Source organism: Cyrtonyx montezumae, unplaced genomic scaffold, assembly GCF_038088225.1.
Source record: "Cyrtonyx montezumae isolate F1298 unplaced genomic scaffold, pur_monq_1.0 scaffold_36, whole genome shotgun sequence".
Lineage (NCBI taxonomy): Eukaryota > Metazoa > Chordata > Aves > Galliformes > Odontophoridae > Cyrtonyx > Cyrtonyx montezumae.
In genome coordinates this window covers 1,605,691-1,625,876 of record NW_027072041.1, presented here as the reverse complement: position 1 = coordinate 1,625,876, position 20,186 = coordinate 1,605,691, and the positions used below count along the sequence as shown (strand labels likewise).

Genomic DNA, 20,186 nt, shown 5'->3' with positions numbered 1-20,186 from the left:
GAGAGCCTATTGTGTCTATAGTGAGTCCTTCAAATATCTTCCCACCATTAGACATGCCGCATTGACCAATTCTGTCCTGATTGCTGTTCTTTTTAGTATCAAGGGACATTCTTGCCCAGACAGACCGATGGATCAGAAACTGCAGTTCATAAAATGTTTACACTGTACACACATTCACACAGTGATACAAGCAACAGAGTCCCAGATCACACAGCATGTTGAATGTGCCAGTGTCATCTCAAGGCTTATGACTTTCCAGTATCTATGAAAGGATTTGGGTTAAACTTTGCTTGTGCTGCCTGCCTATCATTCTGACAAAAGCCTTGTTGTTTTTTTTTTCACCTGTTCAGAACATAACCATGTCCATAGCTCACATGGGAACATTTCAGGCAAATGTTTCCTTTGTCACAAAGCCCTTTTGCTCAGTTGAGATCATCTCTTAATTGCTGACAGCAGAAAAGGACCAGGCATGTCACATCATCAAAGAGCAAAAAACTTTGCTGAGAATAAACAAAACAAAAACAAAAGTCGTCCTAAAAAATTATGAATTACTACTCACAGTGACAGTAGCAAAGAACAAGGGACTTTACAGTAATTACAGAAATACTCTGTTACTGTGCAGAGCCCTGTAAATTAGTCGCTTTGTAAGAGATTTTGTGAGGGTAGTTTGATGCAGTCACAGAGTTCCTATCTATCAAGGCAGTGGTTTACTTATTAGCCACTAATTAATGTGCTTTATTCTCACCTTTCATGAACCTCATGTCAGACAGACTCTCCACAGGAAGTCTTTTACATTTTAACTTTTCTGTGGTCTTACCCTTGAAGTTTCCTAAAGATAATTCATCTGCCACCTCCACCTGAAGGCTCCCAACCCACCTAACAAGTGACAGAGCAAATGCTACATGAAAAAAACAGACTATCAGTTTATCGACACAGCTCAAGAACTACGCATAGCATGGAACACGTGTCATCAGCTGAACACAGGAAGACTGGAGGGAAAACATATGTAACAAACAAAATTTTGAATTAATAGCATGAAGGCAAAAGTTTATGTGTTATGGAAACCCTCATCAAAGTAAGAGTTGGTACACTGTATGTGCTTTCAGAGGAAGTGTCACCTAAGAATCTCAAGCAAGAAACTATACAGCTTCTAGGTTTTGCTCAAAGAACAAATGATTAACATTTCTTGCCAAAGGCAACCTGTATAGACAAATGAGTACTGGAAGAAGAAAGCTTTATCCACCATGTTTTGCAGCTAGGAAACTGAGGTACAAGGAAACGTACACTACTGAACAAATGCAGAGGCTCTGTAAAATTATTTGCTACTAATACCGAAATGCAGTATGCTCCAAAAGCAATGCCTCCTGTTTATTGTACTAGTCCAGAACATCTGAGGCAGAGGTTGGTGGTACGGACATAAATTTGAACCTCTCCCAGTATTCTGCTACATGTTGTTGTTGTGTGACAGATGGCAGCAGAAGGGCAGTCCAGCAAAGTGGAAGTGCATATGGAGCAATTGTGTGTCACTGACTTCCTCTAGAGAAAAAAAAAATTCACCTGTGGACATTCATCAGTGTTTGCTGAATGCTGATGGAGACCAAATAGAGGATGTGAGCACAGTGAGGTGGTGGGCTTTGTGTTAGCAGTGGTGGCAGTGATCACTTCCACTTGTACAGATTTTTAAAAGCACAGCATGCTGGCTCTTGTTCATTGCTGATGAAAATGTATAGCTAATTGTGGAGAGTCACAGAATCAGCTGAAAAATATTCTTTTGTAGCCTAGGATTCAGTCCATCAAACGATGTTATTATGCTCTTTGTATCTGTTGTAGTTTCCATGGCTATAAATAGGAGACATTACTTTCAGAGTGACCTAGTTACTAGTTACTGTTGGTAAATTTATGAAAACTGGAAGTAAGTGTTATGTGACTGACCAACACGTAGGATAGAAGTAGAGTTGTTTAAAAACTAACACCCTTTTGATTTGCTCATTTTACTCCTCATATTTATCTATAAAAAAAGGCTTACAATATTGAAAAAGAGTGATATTTTGGCTAGAACTATTTCCTGAGATATGCACAAATGAAACTTTCTGAAATGTGAATACCATCTGAGAGAGAAATCTGGCCAAGAGGCAAACTGCATTGCATACATTGTAGGTATGGGATAAATACTTTAAGAATTAACAAACAATCTATTTTGTTGCACTAATAAAATTTTGTACATGCATTATGCATTTTCAATAGACTGCAATTAAGACTTACTATGCTTTCTGCTCATATTTTGCCTGTACAAAGTTCTTGCTGGAGTTGTGCCTTGTTTGCATCAAGAACATGCCCTTCTCTTACACATGCATGTCTTTCCATATGATACATGGATCAACTCTTCTGCTCACCTGTCAAGCAGGCCTGTTTAATCGATACATTTACACCTATAGGTTGCATTTATAAATTAAAGAAAGTATAGGTACGTACTTGAATAGGCAAGGTCTTCTGCTTTGAAGTTTTTCAGTTTGTCAGATTTGCATTTTCACCAGTAATAGTCATATTAGGACCGTGAAGCCAATCTTCCTAGTCTGAAAGCCCCTAATTCATATACTCCTATTTCATCTGTACGTGAAGTATGTGTTCTGTGATGCTTTCTCTGCAGCAGACAACAGGCTGTTCAAGGACTCTATCTATCTATCTAGATCTATCTATCTATCTATCTATCTATCTAGATCTATCTATCTATCTATCTAAGGACTATCCTATGAGGCCTCCCATGCAAAACTTTACACACAGACTCCAATGTTTTCCTACCCTACTCCCTACTTTCCACACCAAATCAGAACAAGAAGTATCATAAGATCTTCAATTACAGACACTAGATTTTCAGCAAGCACAGAAAATGTAAAATATACTTAACTTTCTCTGTAATTATCAAATCCATTTAAATAGAAGTTCTTCAAACATGTCTTATTAATCACAGAATTTAATACAAATTTCCATTTTTCATTAGATTTCCTCACATGTAGCTGGAAAGAAAGCGATCTTAAGTGATAGACTCCTGTCTTCTGGAGCTATATCACCACCTCTATATGGGAGGTTAACGAGGTCACCAAACAGTTGCTAAAGCAGGTTTTCATTCCTATCAGACAGACAAAATCAAAAACAACTTCAGAACCTTCTGGCTCTGCAGTACCACTCTGGCACTGCAGAAAAAACAAACCTATAGACTGAAAGAATAGGGCATAACTTGTCCTTGCAGAAATTCTGAATTATTACAACTTTACCATGCATTCTCACATTTATAAGAAAAATACATTCTTTTTGGTAAACTCTTAACCAAATTAAATATGCCAGTTTTCAAAAGAGGGAAAACTGATAATAAGTAAGTAAAACAAAACAAAGAAATTACTTGTAATACATACATCACTGGGAAGTGAAACACAACCAGAAATCAAGGAATAAATACTGTAATAACTTATAAGTATAGAACAAGCAAATAAACAGTTGGAAGGGGCAATTAGGGAAGACAATTAGTATTAAATTATGCTGTATTTTCTTAACTTGGTTTCCAAAGATCAAATTCAGATGTTGTGTGTACTCATACTCTTTGGAAGAGTAAATAAAACATTCTGCGCCTTGCACTCCATAAATCTTATACTTAACTTACCATACAAATTAAATCCAAACACAAACATAATTGTAAAACCTCCTCCTTTCCCACAAAGCAGTCATACAACCAAACAAATCAACACATTAAAATTATGAATGTCAATGCTTTAGTCTCAAATTCTAACTATTAAACTAAGATGCCATTGGTGAAAATGAACTATAACTGGCCTTTGGGTATAAAAATGTCTGAAAAATTCACCTCCAGCTGGGTCTTGTGTATACATTTAAGGGTGCATTAAAAACAGCATGGCCAATAGGTCAAGGGAGATGAGCCTCCCCCTCTACTCTCCCCTGGTGAGGCCACAGTTAGACTGCTGTGTCCAGTTCCTCAAAAAAAGACAGGGATCACCTGGAAGAGTCCAGCAAAGGGTCACAAAGGTGGTAAAGTACCTGGATATCTCCTACGAGAAAAGGCTGAGTAACCTGAACTTTCAGCCTGGAGATAAGAGGACAGAGGAGGGATCTACCTGATCTGTAGATATAAAGAAGGTGGGAGGCAAATGGATGAGGCCAGACAGTTCTTGGTTGGGTGTAGTGATAGGACAAGAAGTAATGGCCTAAAGTTTGAACACAGGAAGTTCCAAACTAACATGCTGAAGAACTTCTTTATGGTAAGGGTGATGGAGCACTGGAAAAGGCTGCCCAGAGAGATTGTACACTCTTTTTCTATGGAGATATTCAAGACTCATCTGGACACATGTAAGTAAGTGTTCACTTGGATTCTTGCTTTGACAGTGGGGTTGGACTCAATGACCTCTTGAGGTCCCTTCTAACCCCTGCAACAATGTAATTCTGTGAAGTCATTTTAGATAGCTCTTTGCTATTCAACTGATGGGACACCTACTCCTGTCCCCATGGTAAAAACTGCTAGAATTCAAGAAGTATTAATTTCTGAAGTTAGTCACAGTCCTCCTAAAGGCCTCCAGATTTGGGATCTGGACTTTTATTCTTCTAATCAACTACTCTCAAAAAGTATGTCTCCAAACTGAATCAGAGTTGAAGTCAGAATACAGGGCTTGCAAGACATTTTACAAAATAAGATCAAACAGTAAACAAGAATCATTTCAAGACATATTCTTAACAATCTGTGCTACCTTTGAGAGACCCAGGGATAACATAATCATCCAAATTCATTTATAACATAAATATATTAGAAATAAACCTCATCATAAAAAGCTCAACTATTCTTCTTAAAAAAAACAATTAAAAAAACGAACAGAATTTACAGCATACAGAAAAACTTATTAAGCTGGACAACAGGAGAGGGAAACAATCTACAGAATGGAAGATTCTCACGTTCACCCCTGGGAGACTTGCAACGGCAAGACACTTTACTCACTGCAGTTTTACACCAAGAGAAGTACACACATTCAGGATCCAGGCTAGGTTAGATTGTCTACAATGTGTCTGAGAGATAAGAAGTAATTATTTGTTGCTCAGTCAAATCTATATAACGTCTGACAGATGTAAAGAAACTTTCAGACATTAAAAGAAATGGAGAAGCCTTTTTTGGCTTATTTTTAAACATGGTACGAGAACTCCTACCTGTCAGGAAAACAAATAAAGAAATATCAGGGATATGCTTTTCCAACATTGAAATGTATATAGGCCGCTCTGAAACTAATGCCTCCTATTTATTTCTATGGAAACTACAACAGATACAAAGAAAATAATGACACTGCTTAATAGAGCAAATCTTCAGCTATAAGGCAGTGTTTTTCCACACAGTCACCACCATTAGTTCACCAGTGATGAACAAGAGACTGCATGCCATCCTCATACAAATCTGCATGGTGATATGGAATGTGGCTCATATTACACATCATTGTCACCACTGCTGAAACACACCACCCACTGCCCCACTGTCCTCATATCCATTGTTCAATCTCCAGAAACATTCAGCAAACTTCGATGTGTGTAAAGGGGTGTCAGTTTTTTTGCATAGAGAAATACAGTTCCATCCCTTTGCTTCATAAGCACTTCCCTGTCAGATACCATTGTGTCAAAGTGTCCCTCTGCTGCCCTCTGTCACAAAGAGCCTAAATGTAATGAAATATTGGTGGTAAGGTTCAATTTCTGCTGCCATACCACAGACATTTGCCTCTGACACTGTGGGCCAACACAGTGAAACAGGAGGCATTATTTTCAGAGCACTTGTCTTATTTTTATAAAATATCCATCATTACTGAACAAGAACTCTACTCCATGGTATTGATAACACATTCTTTTAAGGAGCAAGTGTCTTCTTTATAGAGCAGTGGACCTTTCTGCCCAGGACACTGCCATTGAGAATAGTTTCATTTTCCTTCCATCTGATTTAACAGACGTCTTATGTACTACACCATCACAGCTATCTAGCCCATATAAGTTATGACCTCCAGACAACATAAACATTTTAGTAGAATGGATAACAGCACAAAGACTGGCATTTTTAACTGAGAGCTTTTCTACACACTCAGCTATTCAGGAATAAAAATTCAAGGACAGCAATTAAAGAACAGTTCTTGAATGATTCCCTTCTTTATATAGAGGTAGTTTGGAAATGGGTTGCCATTCATGGATACCTATAATACCTTATAATAACCAGTGATACTAGCTTACTTAAATAGGTAACTATTCCTAAGTCACAACTCACTAAACCAAATAAACCTTTAGGTGCAGACAAACAGATAAACAAAGCATCCTGAATACTTTCAACTAAGTTAGATAATACTACAGCACAAATGTTTTCCACAGGACCAATGTGAAAGAATTTATTTGTGCACTGGAAGAAAACCATAATAAGAAATTGTAAAATTTAAGATGATTGGAAAAAAAAAAAAGTAAAAAAAAAAATCTCAGGCTTGTAAGTAAATATTTTATCATCATAGCAACACAATAATCACTCTTGTATTTGATAGCTGCTGTGCTCAGAATAAGCCTTAATGAAGTGATGGCAAATATAGATTTTGACAGACAGACAGAAAGTAATGCATTCAAAGGGAAATGCTGTGAAACTTGTTGAACCAGAGCAACTCCCATATTGTTAAGGGAGAATTTTTAGTTTGAAAGCAACATACCAGTGCAATATAGCCATCAGCTGAGAGGCTATCTTGACATAGAATACCATGACAGAGTTGCATAATTAGAAAGAGCTGAAGCCTCATTCCTATAGAGAGCTATAAGAATCCCGTAGTTGATGGAGAATAAAGCTTCTTGATTTAAAACATTTTTTGTTCTCCTAACAAAACCTGAGACACTGAGCTGCACTAAATCTTGTGTGTATATTTGGATTTTATTTCCACATAAATGCTTGCTGACAAGAACTTCTTTTTTAAACCCCAATCTGCAAAATGACAACAATGAAGATTACCTGAATGAAATGTCTCTAGGATGGGGGGCTGTTCGATTCAACAACTGCAAAGGCAGTCTCAAGAACAGTCCTGGCCATGGTCCTGGCAACTGGCTCTAGGAGGCCTTGCTTGAGCATAGGACATAGACTAAATGAGGTCCCGTCTAGCCTGTCTGTATGCGATTCTGAAAACAGCTTCCTTAGGTAAGAAAACAATGGTTTCATTGTCCAATGAGGTGCATGAGAGATTGTGTGGTTTTATAAGTGTAATGAGAGAGCAAGCCATACATTCACCTATCAACTGAGGCAAAAATTTTTCTTTATAGCACAAATCCTTTCTCTGAACTTTTTGATGTAGTAAAAAACAACCTTATCTGTATGGATGAATCTCTGTGTTTTCAGAAGACACTTCTGAACAGGGCAACTGGTAGGGTAGTGGTTTGGTTTCATTCATTTTCATTACATTTTTAATTCATGTAACGTGAGATAAGGCCCTCTTTTGTAGAGTAATCGATTGAAACATCAAGTCTTCTGTCTGTTACTCTGGATGAGTTACTGGGCTAAAAGTAATAATGACATGAAAACCAAGAAATTCTCAAGAAGCTTCCACCATTCATGAGTATGGACCATCAAGGGAAAAAAAAAGAGCCACAGACCTATGTGAAAGACCTGAACAAAGAATGTGGCACCACAGAATCTCAGGCAGGCAGAAGTTATGGGTATAATTTGACCTTAGTGTCCCCCAAAAGCAACATCAAATTCAAATATTATGATGCAGGAGGAATAATATGAGTGACTGACAAAAATGCTTCATCTACTTCTGCATGGCTAGTAAAACACAGTAATTGATCCAGATCTTTCAGCCCTGACATACAACATATTCTTTTCATTGAACAGTCAGGTCACCCTCAGAGTCTTCCTTAAATCAAAAAGTGACACTTATGATGAGCCTCTGCTCTTGATCAAAATAAACACATATTTTAAATCAGATTCTCACTGATTTGTCTTACAAAAGATGAAATAGCAACTATACGAGCTTCATGTTGCTCTTAGATGCACAGTAAGATGTGTTTTAAGAGAAATCAGCCCTACACTGACTTCACTATGAAGCATCAAAGCAATCATGATCTGTAAAGCCTAAATATGTGCTCTACAGTGACAAGCCATGTTCAGATTCATCTAGCTAGAGTAAGTACTACTTACAAATATATATATATATATTATGTAATACACACTATAGAGTTTAATGAAACAAATTTGCTATTGCTCTGTATCATGAAAAGCTATACTTTATGGTGTAATTTTTGTTAGTGATATGTAAATACTGTAGTAAGGAGGGAAAAAAAGACAAAAAAAAAAAAGAATAGAACACTCTTCCTGCAAACAAATCAAAGTTGTTTGCCCAAATCTTATGTCTTGTCATGATCTCATTTCCACTTACACCATTGCAGTGTTTAAAGTCCTCAACTGTAGTCCCAGTACAGCAGGCAGTGTAGAAAATGTAAATGAAAATCAATTCTAAATTAAGTAAGCATCACTCCAGCTTGAAAGACATAAAAGCAGTTTAACTGCATCACTGGAAATTCCCTCTGTATAAAAGGAATTTCCACCAATATGGTAGAATTAGTTCAGTACTTTACCACTCACTTCAAAGCCTCAGGCATGGGAGGGCTGGTTCAGGAAACAGAACAACTTAAGGCCATAAGGTGACACCTGTCACATCACACTAAAGGCTAAACTGATCCATGACAGACCAAGAATCAGGAGGAAGAAGTGTCTCCTCTGTTGATCTCCACTCCTCACATACTTGCACCGGCCTTACTCAGACAAAAGAAGCAACACCTTGCATTACCCACTTGCCCCACAGATTTAGGAGGGAAGCATAACTCCACAGAATACACTCAATTCTTACATTGTAATTTAAGGGAAGAAGGATGTAAAGGGTAACATACTCGTGAGAAATTTTAAAATGACATGTTTCTAAGGACAAAAGAAATACTAGGTGACCTAAGTCAAGAATTAACTTTTAAGGAACAACGTGTGAAAAAAGAATAGACTTGTTTCAAAGATGTACTAACAAATGTCTAATGGAACAGCATTCTTTTTAAGGAGACAAAAATCCAAAGATGACTAAATGGCAAAAGTAAAGAGGCAACAGAAGAAATATTGATGAAAAATGGGGAGTAGATGCAACTAAAACCATCAAGAAGAAATGATTTAAAGGAAAAATACACGTTGGGAGCTAGACTGAGTAAAAAAAGAAAATTACACCGGAGAAAAGCAGAGTATCAGAGGGGACAGCAAGCAATATAGTGAAGAATAATAAGGCTTTCTACAAATACATAAAAGGAAAGAAGACAGTAAAGGATAAAATGAACGCATTAAAGTATAAAACAGATGCTTAGATACAGCATGATGCAAGGTTGATGGCAGGATTAAACACCTCCTTCTAAAGCATAATTCTCCACAGAAAATGTGAAGAAAATGTAAGGAAATATGAGGCTAACACTGGTTTAACAGATCCACTAAGTAGCAACTTGCTGCTTTTACAGCAAACTGCAAGTTGGTAATGAATACATCGTTTCATACTGGAATTAACTGGTGCATTATGAATTGAAAACTCATCATTCACTCTACCTTTAATTTGGGTTTTCACTTTAATTAGAAACAGATCAGCCAACTACAAGTAGCCTAAATTGTGATTATTTTTAGCAGCACACATAATTTTACCTCTATCCTGAGTAGGATGGCACATTAATATTCAAGGATTTACATAGTAAAGAATAATAAAAGTATAAACAAGAATAAAAATGTATTCATTGGAAATCCCTCAATTATAAAATATAGTCAAGTTTCTCAAATGCTGTCTACAAAATGTAACTTCAGCATTTGGGTTAAAGGAAACAAAACAATAGCAACCTAAGAGAAACTGAATATCGTTCCTGGCAGCTTTTTTGAATAAAAGCAACAACCGAGGTTCCACACACTGCAGTCAGTTTACCCATATTTTACAGATATCTTCCATTAGCAATACAATTTAAACCTAAATTTCATTCTTTCAGGAAAACTAAAATACCAATTTTCAACTGTTTTATTGATCAAGATATGTGTCTCCCCTGAATAAGCTTGATTTCCATTAAAAGTGCATTCATAAAGATGAAATGACAAAATGTATGGAAGATTGTGCTAGGAAAGAAGTATGGTATAAAACAGATATATTGAAAGATAAAGAAAGTTGATTTGGAGACACCTGTTTAAGCAGGATGCTATACTGTACACATGAAGGCTACCCAAAAATTTCCTGTTAATACCACCAGAAGGTAGTAATAACACCTCTAAGGAAGTTCTGGTAGAAGAAAATATTCAAGAATCAGCCCCAGCTTCTAAAAAGGAAATGGAGTTGATGACTGTAGAATCACAGAATATCCCAAGTTGGAAGGGAGCCACAGGATCACTGAGTCCAATTCCTGTTTTTAAACAAGACTACAGGGTATCTACAACTTACATGGGTAACAATGTTCTAGTGCCTCTCCACCCTCTTACATATTTATTCTCACTTTGCCAGTACCAATAGATCACCTTGAGATGACAGTGTTAGAAAGTCGTTACACTTACTTGGAAGCACCAAATTTCTAATTTCTCTGGGATTTATATGAAAGACAAAGGTAGTTAATTAGAAGACACCTATCCAAGCAGCAAGACACAACTCTATATGTGAAGGTGGCACAGAAGGCTGCGTAGGAATGGGGTCAGAAAGATCATAGCCCATCTTGAATTGCACTTTGCAAGGGGTGCAAAGAACAAGAAAAACATCTACATCAACTAGAGAAGGAAATTTAATGCAGTGTGCACCCCTAGATGAGCAAGACTATAAACAATGGATAAAGAGAACACTGAGGTACTCAACAACTTTTTTGCCTCAGTCTTCACTGGTAAGTGCTCTTTACACACCCCTCAAGAGGATGGCTCAGAAGCTGGGGACTGGAGGAAAACTGTCCCTCCTTCTATAAGCAAAGGCCAGCTTCGTGATCACCTGAGAAACCTGAACACCCATAAGTCTATGGATCATGACAAGACGAGCCCTGAGGGAACTGGCTCATGCAGTCATCAAGCTACACTCAACAGTATCTGAAAAGTCTTGGAAATCAGATGAAGTCCCTGTGACTGGAAAAAAGGCAATGTCACATGCAATTTTAAAAATAGTAGAAAGGATGATCCAGGGAACAACCAACCAGTCAGCCTTAATTCTGTGCTGGGGAAAATCATGGAATAGATCCTCCTGGAAGTTATGCTAAGGCACATGGAAGACAGGGAGGTGATTCAAGACGACCAGCATGGCTTCACCAAGGGCAAGTCCTGCCTGAGCAAGCTACTGGCCTTCTGTGTTGGCATAACTGTATCCGTGAACAAGGAAGAGCCACTGATATCTGTCTGGACTCCAGGTGGTCTTGTACATGGTCACCCATTACATCCTTCTCTCTAAATTGGGAAGATATGGACTTGATTGGTGGACCATTTGGTGGATGAGGAACTAGTTGCGAGATTGTACCCAGAATTTAGTGGTCAATAAATCAATGTCCTGATAGAGACTGGTGACAAGTAGTGTCCCTGAGGGATCTGTACTAGGAACAATGTTTTTTTAAGGTCTTCATCAATGATATAGACAGTAGGATTGAGTACACCCTCAGCAAGTTTGTGGACTACACCAAGCTGTGCAGTACAGTCAACACACACAAGGGATGGGATGCTGTTCAGAGAGACACAGATGCACTCAAGCAGTGGGTCCACAAGAATCTCATAAGGTTCAACAAATCCAAGTGCAACGTCTTGCACCTGGGTCATAGCAACCCCTGGTATCAGTATAGACTGGGGATGAAAGGATAGAGAGCAGCCCTGGTGAAAATGTCCTGGAGGTACTGGTGGATGGCAAGCTGGACATGAGCCAGCCATGCGCACTTGCAGTCCAGAAAACCAATAGTATCCTGGGCTGCATCAGAAGAAATGTAGCCAGCAGGTGGGGGGAGGTGATCCTGTTCCTCTACTCAGCGCTGGTGAGGCCTCATCTTAAGTACTGATTCACAGGTGTGGGGTCCTCGGTACAGGAGAGACATAGACCTGTTGGAGCACACCCAGAGAAGAGACACAAAAATGGCCCAAGGAATAGAACACCTCTCCTACTAGGACAGACTGAGGGAGCTGGGGCTCTTCAGCCCGAAGAAGAGGAAGGCGCTGGGTACACCTGAAGTTTTTTTACACTGAGTGGTGAAGTGTTGGAACAGGTTGCCTGGAGAGATGGTGGATTACCTGTCCCTGGAGACATTGGCCTCGCTGGATGGGGCTCTGAGCGATCAGATCTAGCTGTAGTTGTTCCTGTTCCTTGCAGAGGAGCTGGACTAGACAACTTTTAAGGGTTCCTTCCAACTCAAACATTTCTATGATTCTACAAGTATAGGAGACAACAGTCCACCAGAGGCAGAGAGGTTCACAAGGCAAAGCGAAGCTACTAAGGAAGCAAGATGGGATACAATGCAAGGCTAGAAAATTGTGATAAAAAGTAAATGGGAAAGTGGTTAAAGTAAACTGGATATAAAGCAGTGGAAGACAGCAAGCTATGTAATAACAACAGAGAATGAAGTAAGAGGACGGGGGCACAGGCAAAACACACAGCATATTTCAATTTCTAGTGTTACTTTCTTCATGGTTTCAGTACCAAAATACTCTTGATAAACCCCAAATTAGGTGATTGAGTGGAGAAGACAAAATGAAAACATTCTTTAGCTTCACTGTGATTTCAGATGAAAGAAAGGAGTAATCTCTGCATTCAAAAGACTGAATACATTTACATCTTCTGACAGGAGGAAAAACATTTACCTATTTTTAAAACAATTCCTCTATGTTCGGTACGTATCAAATTCCAGTGAATAACAAAAAATGGGACATGAAAGTTATAAACAGGCAGAGAGACAAACTGAGACAAGTTTTTACAAAGAGAAGGAAGAAATATGCAAAGAATGGGTAGTTAAATGGGATAAGACAAGAACTTATTTAAAAATGGAATCCATTATTCTTTCCTGAAAGAACTAAAAAAAAAAATAAAAAAAACCATATACATGCAAGATGCTTATACAGCATTCACGGCACACACTTTTCTTTCATAGATTAAAAGTGACTAAGATGCACAAAAGGTTTGTCTGTACACAGCATGCTCATTTATATCATAGCCTGTGCCCTCCTGGCTCTCACCTACTGTGCTAGGCAGAGGTTTTATGGGCAGGTGTGGAACAGGAACCAGCGTGAGGGTCTGCCCTAAGCCTGCCTCCGCTGGCTGGGGCTCTGCACTGCCACCTGTGTTGCACAGACCACAGAGCCCAGGGTGTCTGTGGAGACAGAGCTACGGGAAGGAGGTAACATTCACAGTCCAGAGATACACCGATGGGAAGAGATACTCAGAGTTGGAGCAAAGAGATACCCAAGCGTGGCTGGAGAAAGAGATTCCTAAGCAGTGACACGGCAAAGCAGTGCCTGAGACTGTGTTGGAGTAGAGATGGATGATCAAAGAGCCATCTCTGAGGGGACTGCTTGTGGAGGAGCCAATGCCAAAGCTGATGACTAAGAAAAAAGAAGCAAAATCAAAGGAACCACTCACTATGCACTGACCCCATCCTTCAGTGCCTCCATCACCTCACATCAGCTCCAGCTGCAATGTGTGGCAAGGGGATGGGGAATAACAGAGAGCAGAGGTGTCCAGTGGGAAGCTGAGGCATTTTTCTCTATGTGTTTAATTGCTGGTCTTTATTTCTCAATGCCAGAATCATAAGTAAAATATAATGTTAATTGGCAGTAAACTAAGTTAAGTAAAATTCTTCAAACTGAGATTTTTTTTGTGTGTTGTTTTTTGTGGACAATACATGGCTACAAGAAAGCAAACAAGAAAACAACAAGAATGTAAAATACTGGCAGTTTTGTTCCTCAGCCAGATGTAAACACTTTTTATTTTTTTAATAAAGTATGCAATTAGAATTCCAAAGAATTTTCAAGGACTGAAACTAAAAAAGTACATTAGTGTATTTTGTCCATTCCATGGAGTAACTTTTACAAATTAAAGCATGAAGTGAGAAAAACATGGGGAAAAAGAAAATTATCAGGACTGATCTGAAAGCAGTGTATTCTATGTTATCATGTGGACCCACAACATCAGAGGTGGATGTTGGTGGTATGGCAGTAGAGGCTGAACCTTCACGCCAATATTCCATTACATTTTGTTGCTGTGTGACAGATGATAGCAAAGGGGCAGTAAGACAAAAATGGCATCTGACATGGAGGGCATGTGAAGCAAAGGTGTGGAATTGAATTCCTCCATGCACCAAAAAAATGGCACCCACACATATCAACACGCATTGATGCTTGCTAAACATTTCTGGAGACCAAGCAGTGGATGTGAGCACAGTTCAGTGGTGGGTGATTCATTTCAGTAGAGATGACAGTGACAGTGGGTCACTTCCACTGGTACAAGAATGCAGGCCCTTGTTCCTCATTGGTGAAAATGCATAGCCATGGTGAGTGTTGAAAAATAGTGTTTTGTAGCTGAGAGTCTGCTCCATCAAATAGTGTTATTGTGCTCTTTGTAGTTGTATTTCCATGGAAATAAATGGAAGACATTACTTTTGGAGCAACCCATGTAAATTTAGCAGCAGAAACATCACTGCATTGCTTTGCATTGCTGTGTGTTGTTACGTAATCAAAACTTTCCCAGGTCAAACACACAGAACAGATTTTCATATACACCATGAGGAAAGATCAAGTTCTACCTAATCCTTCATGACTGACTAGTAAAACCACAATCAAAACATTAAAGGGAACAAAATTCATACTAGCTATAACAAAATGAGCTACACCTGAATTATGTTAGAAATTAATTTGGACATAAGTACTTACGTGTTTTTTTTTAACACTAAGAGTCAATGTGGTTTCTATTAACCTTCATTTCTTGATCATATTTATTCAGTAGACAATCCTGTTCATTTCCATGCAGTGATAAATAAGACAGTTTATGGAGTAATTACTCATGTTAATTTGGAAAGCAATATTTAAAATAAAAAAAAATGACACAGATATCAGCTTTTTAGTTTACACTGGCATTACTACCTGTCAACATTTTGTTACTGTAGAAATATATATGTACATGTTCGTAAAATCACACAATAATTTCACCCCAGAAACTAATACTCATAATCTCTCATAAACACATACACACACATATAGGGTGAGTATTACACCAGTCAAAGGGACACCACACCAAAGGAAATTCAAGAATACTAAAGTGAAGTGTACAGATGAACAAGAAAATAGGCCAAGGAAGGCATAAGAATGGGGCCTTGTTCAAATTGGAATATCTAACTGTTTCTTTTCCATTATTGGTCCATTTCACTGCCAAAATAAGCTATTTTCAAAATACAAGTATTTAAACAAATGCCCACTGTCTTCCAGTACTTTCTTCCTTCATATCTACTGATTACTTTACAGAGGCAAAGGAACAGACTGTGAAGATGTCAGGAAACCATAACTCTAACTTTGGTTAAGACTCTAATACCAGCAGGAGCAGTTTAGGTCCCATAGTTCTAATGAGAACATGAAAGAGACGTTAGTTGTGAATGACGTTTAACAGAGAACTGTATATAATGCCTATAGAAACACTATATAATTATAAATTTTTATCACAACTCCATTTACTTTGATGTTTTTTGCTAGTCTGACAGACGTGCAAAAAGGTATCAGCTCTCAGATTATTCCCTGTGCAAAACGGTCACCATCTGTCATCACAGTCAATGGCTGCCATTTCTCCACAGTTAAGTGGCAAGTGAAAATGAGGCTATTTTTCATAAAGCTGATCACTTTCTCCAATTATTTGCTAACTGAAGCAAAATTAAAACTACTGTCTCTCTATGGTTCAGAGATATGACAAGATACCATAAAGACAGAGAGATAGTGAAGATCTGCATAAGCAAAATGAGAAAAATACGATTCAGATTTATAATATTAAAAACAAGAGCTCAGAGGATTGTTTCAAGTTTGTTACATTGCCTGCTCAAATCAGCAACAGCAAGACGTAAGTTTTGGCCTAAACCTCAGGTTCCCTTCAATTGTTTTCTGTATACACCACCTCAGGCTCCCATACACCTTGTTTCCATTTTCAGGGATGCATATTCTTCTTATATTCTGACTGAACATTTGTATATTTCACTCTCTAACACTGTTTCCTTATATAAAGATTAATCATGCTGGCCTGAAGGTTACTACAGTTCTTTCCTATGTAAAGTTAGTAAAGTTACTAGATATCTGGGAAAAGAGGCCACTCCTCACCTTGCTACAATCCCCTTTCAGGGAACTGTAGAGAACTATAAGGTTTCTCCAATGTCTCCTCCAGACTAAACAATCCCAGTTCCCTCAGCTGCTCCTCCTAAGACTTGTGTTCCAGACCATAGACTAGCTTTACTGCTGCTCTCTGGACATACTCCAGGGCCTCAGTGTCTTTCTTGTAGTGAGGAGTCTATAACTGAAAACAAGGTATGACCTCACCAGAGCTAAGTACACAGGGACATTCACCTCCTTGCTCCTGCTGGCTACGCTACTCTGATGCAAGCCAGAATGGCATTGGTTTTTTTGACAACTTAGGCACACTGCTGGCTTGTGTTCAGCCGAGCATCAACCAATACCCACAGATACTTTTCCTTCAAGCAGCTTTCCAGTCACTCTGCCCCAATGCCTGTAGCACTGCCTGGCACTTGGTCTTGTTTAGTTTTATCCCACTGGCCTCAGCCTATCAATCCAGCTTGACTATATCCCTCTGACAGGCGTTCCTACCCCCCCCATGCAGATTGACACTTCACCCCAGTTTAGAATCATCTGCAGACTTACTGGGGGTGCACTCAATCCCCTCATCCAGATCAGTAAAGACAGTAAACAGGACAGGCCTCAATACTGAGGATACATTGGTCCTCAGGACCAGCCACTAGCTTTATTTAACTCCATTCACCACTGCTCTCTGGGCTCGGCTATCCAGACATGTTTTTTACCCAGCAAAGAGTGTACCTGTCCAAGCCATGGGCTGCCAGCTTCTCCAGGAGAAGTGTCAAAGGCTTTGCTGAAGTCTAGGTAGACTATGTCAACAGCCTTTCCCTCATCCACCAAGCGGGTCACCTGGTCATAGAAGAAGATGAGGTTGGTCAAGAAGGAGATTGTTAAGGTAAATTTTAGAAGTTGCTGAAAGAAATAACAGCTGTAAAACATAGTTTGGATGTGCACCGTGTACCACGAAGAGTAGATTATATAAAACAATCTGAAATAATAACACTATAAGTGACTTGATCAGGTGGAGGTCATTCCAGAGCCAAGTCTCTACTTGCCAGCATTCTTTGAACTACAAAGCTTCTTTGCTAATGAGTTCATTATTCAATTCCATATACTTTTTCAGTCAACATCAACTGCCTTATGTGTTCAGCTTTCACTTTTGATGTTGCATATATGGTGTGGATAAACCCTTAAGTAACTTTTCTGACCTAATATCTTCCTTTTAGTAAATAGTCTTTTTCTTCTTTAGGAGCTATCTCAACTAAATTCTTCTTGCTCAGCAATAACTGCAGCTACTACTGTTGTGAAGTTCGCAGGGTGGTAATCAGACAGACACAATCTTGTGTGTATCTTCTATTTATTGTCTTCCTCTGCTTTCTGAAGGTATTACTAGGTGTTAGTCACAAATAGCATTTCCTCTTCAATACACAGAACAGCTGAGATCTTTACACAACTACATGGAGAGACAGAAATCTCTGAAGTAACTGTAGTTGCAACAGTTGGCCAGTGTAGACAGAGTACATATCCTGAAAGAGCTTCCCCTTCAGTGGCCTATGAACATATTTCATGACCGGTTCTTCCTGTACCTATTGGACAAGGTTTCACTTAACTACAACTTGCACAGTGGCCAGCAACATCATTCACAATAAGAATAATGAATCCAGGATTATTGTCCTCACGCAGTCTAGAAACAACTTTTATTTTCTCTCTTTTTTTTTAGTTTTGTCCCAAAAGTACTATTGATACTCTTAACCTCTGTCTTACTAGGAGCATATGCTAGAATCTTCCCTGACTAAATTTTCATCACACATCTCAGAAGCAGTAAATACAGCGCATTTGTTACAAGGAACAATAAACATCTGAATGGCCAGAAGGAGAATGAAACCAATCCTTCTCTACTCTCCCAAAGTATCTGTCCTCTTTTTTGAAGGGCTATCATGTAGCAGGGAAAGAAACAGAGGAAGCATTCCTGCATTCTTGGGTCACTTTACTAGCAGCAGGTAGACTCCAGAGATTTTCATTTGTTACTTTCATGATCACCAAAGTTATCTGAAGATTCTTAGCTATGATTCATTCGATTCTGTAAAATTGTAATAAGGAAATTATTTTTATGTTATTGATTACTCTTAAGTGATTACAGAGCAAGAACCACACTGATCTCAGCATCTCAACACTCCCTTCAAGGGTTTGTGAAGCCACAAGAAAAAGGAATTTGGACTGGCAGCAAGAATAAAGAGACACTCTACAAAGATGCTGAACTTGCAAATGATGTGGAACTTAAGATGTCAAACAAGTCAGTGTACAGGGGCACATGATTTTTCCCTTGAATTCCATGTCTGTCTATCTTGCATGTGTAAATTTTGAAGAAACACCCAAGCAAGCTCTGAAGGTTTTTTTTTCCAATCTTGAAATAATTATACTTGCCTTTGTATAGCAATTCTTCTGTTCTGCTATGTCCTCTTACAGTGGGATTAAGCAGCTGGACACAGACCATTCAATGTAGAATGGATGCTACACTGCTTCCAACAGCTATCTGACCTAGTCATTCAGAATCACTACATAACCCTGCATTCTTAATGAATTACTACACATCTTTGCATTGTACAATATAAAATACATTAGCTATGAATCAAGAAAGTAGCCTACGTGCTAAAAAAGCAGATCATTTAAAAGAGAATCTTTCACCTGTAAATTGCATTCCTGAACCCATTCAGATTAATTATTTTCCTTTATTATAGCTTGACTTTGAAGTGACTGACTTAAGGAAGAAAATTATAGCTTCACAGGCACAGTTCTTTGATCCCCAGTTCTTGCCCTGCTCAAGGAGAGAGCTACCTACTTGTTTTTCTAGATTGTGATAACACTTGTGCCTCATCGAAGACTTGGTTACACAAACCCACACACAAAACATGAGAAAGTGAATACATGACCTTCTGCAGAAATAAGAGGTAACTAGGAGTCTCCTCCTTATATTTTTTAGTGTATGCACTTAGTATACCAAGCTTAAATGAGACAACAACCAATGAACTTTCATGCCAGATCAGAAGAATCCAAATCTCTCACATTGTCTTTGAAAAATAAGCGCTACCATCTTCTCATTTCAAGAAAAAAAGTTAGGTGGATTTTAATTTTCATCTAGAAGCTCTATATGACTTTAAGAAACCTGCTTGCCTACATATATTGTCAAGTGAAAGCAGTTCACTTTCTCTCTGTCCCTGCATTAGACCTTTCAAAGTGTACAGTCACTCAACTGGGCATTTTGGCTGCAGTTCATTTCTCTCTTTAGTCAAAAGACAGTTCACTGTCATAATTAACACCCTGACTAACATTAAACAACTGCCTGGAGGCACTATAGCCTACAAAGCACAAATTGAATGAACACTAGGTAGAAATGCCCTTGAGCTTTAGCAAAAATTGATTTAGGTAAACTGGTGAAAGGTAAGCACAAACCCTCTTGTGTTGTTTTAAGGGTAACAGTGGTATAGCTCACTAGCTTGTGAGTGCAACAGACAAGCCTGCATTGTGTGAGTTTAGAACAGGCAAATTATCCATACAGAGATTTTTTATCAGTCTATGGTATAATCTTTTCAGTTCAGTTTCCGCCTCTCAGAAGGCTGTGATAATAAATGGCAGACCACTCTCAACACTGATTTTACAGTGTTTTATACAGTAACACCAATATGGAAGTATCTGACTTAGTGGTCTTAAAGTTTTCAGAATCCTTGCTCTAACTAACATTATGGAACTTTATGTATACACTCAGTCTACATACTGTGTGCTATACTAACCAACAATTCCTCCTCATCTTTAAGAAAACTAATGGTCTCAGTGGCACTGCAACAATTGCTGG

At 38.6% G+C, this 20,186-nt stretch overlaps 1 protein-coding gene across 4 annotated transcripts in view; it reads right to left on the bottom strand.

Annotated features, from left to right (window-relative positions):
• BNC2 (basonuclin zinc finger protein 2) overlaps positions 1-20,186 on the bottom strand; it is a 334,359-nt gene that overhangs the window by 266,489 nt on the left and 47,684 nt on the right. For 2 of the 4 annotated variants that reach the window (XM_065745616.1, XM_065745615.1), the window contains one exon: positions 17,078-17,185. The exons of the other annotated variants lie outside the window; for them this stretch is intronic. In XM_065745616.1, coding sequence (XP_065601688.1) covers positions 17,078-17,185 — 108 coding nt within the window. The remainder of the gene's footprint in view (positions 1-17,077; positions 17,186-20,186) is intronic. 4 annotated transcript variants of the gene reach the window in all.